Genomic DNA, 2,947 nt, shown 5'->3' with positions numbered 1-2,947 from the left:
GCGCGATCGTGGTCGGCGGGGGTGTAGCGACGAGCGCTTCTTTCTCGCCCAGCCCCCACCCTCCCCTTTATCTCTTTTGTCTCCAATTGCCTGCTGCCCCTCCACTCCACGAAAGTTATTAACGATTCCAACTGCCAGGATCACTGACCGTTGCTGGGCGCTGGCCTATAAGTACCTGGCCTCCGCGCCCCACTCCCTTCACAGCCAAGCTAGCAACTCTCTCGAGTCGATTCCTAAGCAGCTAGCCAGTGACTCGATCTTAGCGTGCTACAATGGCGGCAGCTGCTAGTGCCCTGCTCCTCCTGCTCTGCTCAGCCTTCTGCTCCCTTGCCCACCGGGCGGCCGGCGTCGACTACGGCTCGTGGCAGAGCGCCCACGCCACGTTCTACGGCGGCGGCGACGCGTCTGGCACGATGGGTGAGTCGATCGACTAACTTGTACTATAGTAGCGCTAGCCAGCCTCCATCGATCGTCGGAGATTTATTGGAGCTGACGTCGTCTCGCCCGCTGCACACACACGCGTGCATTATTCAGGCGGCGCGTGCGGCTACGGGAACATGTACAGCACGGGGTACGGCACCAACACGGCGGCGCTGAGCACGGCGCTGTTCAACGACGGCGCCGCGTGCGGGTCCTGCTACGAGCTGCGCTGCGACAACAACGGGCAGTCGTGCCTGCCGGGCACCATCACCGTCACGGCCACCAACTTCTGCCCGCCCAACTACGGCCTCCCCAGCGACGACGGCGGCTGGTGCAACCCGCCGCGCCCGCACTTCGACATGGCCCAGCCGGCCTTCCTCCAGATCGCGCAGTACCGCGCCGGCATCGTGCCCGTCGCCTACAGGAGGTGAGGTTTACTTATTATATTTCTCGTCGGTTTCGAGCTCTCGTCATCTCACGCACTGAACGGCCGGTCCCAGAGATGAGAGAGAGAGAGAGACGTGTGTGTGGTGTGGCCGTGCGCGTGTCGGTTTCTAAAATTCAGAGTTCGGACCACGACCAAATATGTAAGCAACGGCTGGGGTTCAGGCCATGTTACGTGGGCCAGCAGGCAGATTATCTTTCCTTTTTCTTTTTGGTTCGGCTTGTTCCGTCGTGCGCCATGCATGCACGACAGCGACTCGGCCTGCTGTTTCCGAGTAGATTATTAGGCGTCACACTGACCATATTATGAGCTTCCATGTTAGTTGTTAGTTGTTACAGTAGCTTTAGTCTGATACAACGCCATTTCCGCAAGTTGCAAAACGTCACGCTCAGCGACACTTGTGCGCTGTCATGCTATTAGCTGCACGCCATGTGCGGCCGCTTGAACTTGAACCTGTTGCATGCGTGCGCTTTTTGCTCATCACCTTTTGCACTCCTCGTACCACGCATTTTGTTGATAGGGTGCCGTGCGTGAAGAAGGGCGGGATCAGGTTCACCATCAACGGCCACTCCTACTTCAACCTGGTGCTGGTGACCAACGTGGCCGGCGCCGGGGACGTGCAGTCCGTGTCCATCAAGGGCTCCAGCACCGGGTGGCAGCCCATGTCCCGCAACTGGGGCCAGAACTGGCAGAGCAACTCGCTCCTCGACGGCCAGAGCCTGTCCTTCCAGGTCACCGCCAGCGACGGCCGCACCGTCACCAGCAACGGCGTCGCTCCGGCGGGCTGGCAGTTCGGCCAGACCTTCGAGGGCGCCCAGTTCTAGCTACTACTACTCCATCGACGAGTGTGACTGTGAGCAAGAGAGAAGGAGAAACCTTCTTCGCTGTAGTAAAGAAGAGGCTCCCGCCATTCCGAGGCTGCTTATTATTAGCACCCGCTTAGGCATTTCCTTCTCTTATTATTACCATAGGATTGAGCTGTTTATTTTCTGCACCAGTGATTGTAGCAATGGGTTAAGCAAAACAAAAACCTGCAAGGCTGATTATTGTAGGGCTGCAGGGGAGTGGTGTCGTGCAACTTATTGTGTTGTTACGCTGTACTAGCAGCAACCCCCGAATCTGGCCACATGGTGGTGGGAGATGTTTGTGGGGATTGCACCTTTTGGGACCGTGAACATCAATGCTTGTTTATGGTTTATTACATGCAGTATATATGATATATATATGCTCGTGGTTTGATCCTCGGTTTGTACGACCCCCTATTTTTGTCTTCGGTCGATCCGTCTCTTTACCAACTTGCAGAGGCAGCATGTGCATGTGTGGTCTGATGTGTGGTCAGTTTGAAGCTTTCAGAACTCAGAGAACGAAAAAAAGGAAAGATGAATTGTTCTCAGCTGGCCAACTCAAGTATTTCGATCCAACTTTTTTCTTCTTTTGAGCTATATGCCTAGATGGTTGTCTTTTTATAAAGTTTAGTATTTAGTATTTAGATCCAACTTTTTTCTTCTTTTTTCGAGTGCTTCAGACACTCGGTAAAGTCTGGAAAACACTTAGTAAACTCTTTGCCGAGTGTGACTCTTGGCAAAGAAGTCTCGACGAACGACTTCTTTGCCGAGTACTTTTTGTCGAGGACTCAACAAAGGCTTTATCGAGTGCCAACTGGTACTCGACTAAGAAAAGTCATCGCCACGGCACCAAATGACGGTGACAGAGCCTTTACCGAGTGTCCTCACTGACACTCGGCAAAGGCTTCCTTTTTATCGAGTGTCTACTGGACTAGCGCTCGATAAAGAAGGCTCCGGTGGGCCCCTTTACCAGTCCCTTTGCCGAGTGCTCCAAGAGGCACTCGACAGAGGCTCCCTCTATGTCGAGTGCCTGCTGGACTAGCTCTCAGTAAAGGGAGCACCAGTGGCGCCTTTTGCCAAGTCCTTTGTCGAGTGCTCACTCGGCAAAGAAACTTTATTGGTTCATAGGTGTGCCTTCTTTGCCGAGTGCTACGGTCATAGCACTCCGCAACTTTGCCGAGTGTTACATTCGGCAAAGTGACAACGTCTGACACTCGACAAAGTTAACGGTCGTCAA

The 2,947-nt window shown here is 54.2% G+C and overlaps 1 protein-coding gene across 1 annotated transcript; it reads left to right on the top strand.

Moving 5' to 3' along the window:
- Window positions 1-211: 211 nt before the first annotated feature.
- On the top strand, window positions 212-1,943 carry LOC541904 (alpha expansin 1). Its single transcript, NM_001111570.1, has 3 exons — window positions 212-417; window positions 535-847; window positions 1,386-1,943. Exons 1-3 carry the CDS (start codon window positions 273-275, stop codon window positions 1,687-1,689), a joined length of 762 nt encoding a protein of 253 aa, NP_001105040.1. The 5' UTR covers window positions 212-272; the 3' UTR covers window positions 1,690-1,943.
- The last annotated feature ends 1,004 nt before the right edge of the window (window positions 1,944-2,947 follow it).

Source organism: Zea mays, chromosome 3, assembly GCF_902167145.1.
Source record: "Zea mays cultivar B73 chromosome 3, Zm-B73-REFERENCE-NAM-5.0, whole genome shotgun sequence".
Lineage (NCBI taxonomy): Eukaryota > Viridiplantae > Streptophyta > Magnoliopsida > Poales > Poaceae > Zea > Zea mays.
The sequence above is the reverse complement of the archived record's forward strand: the minus strand, read 5'-3'. Positions and strand labels throughout refer to the sequence as shown.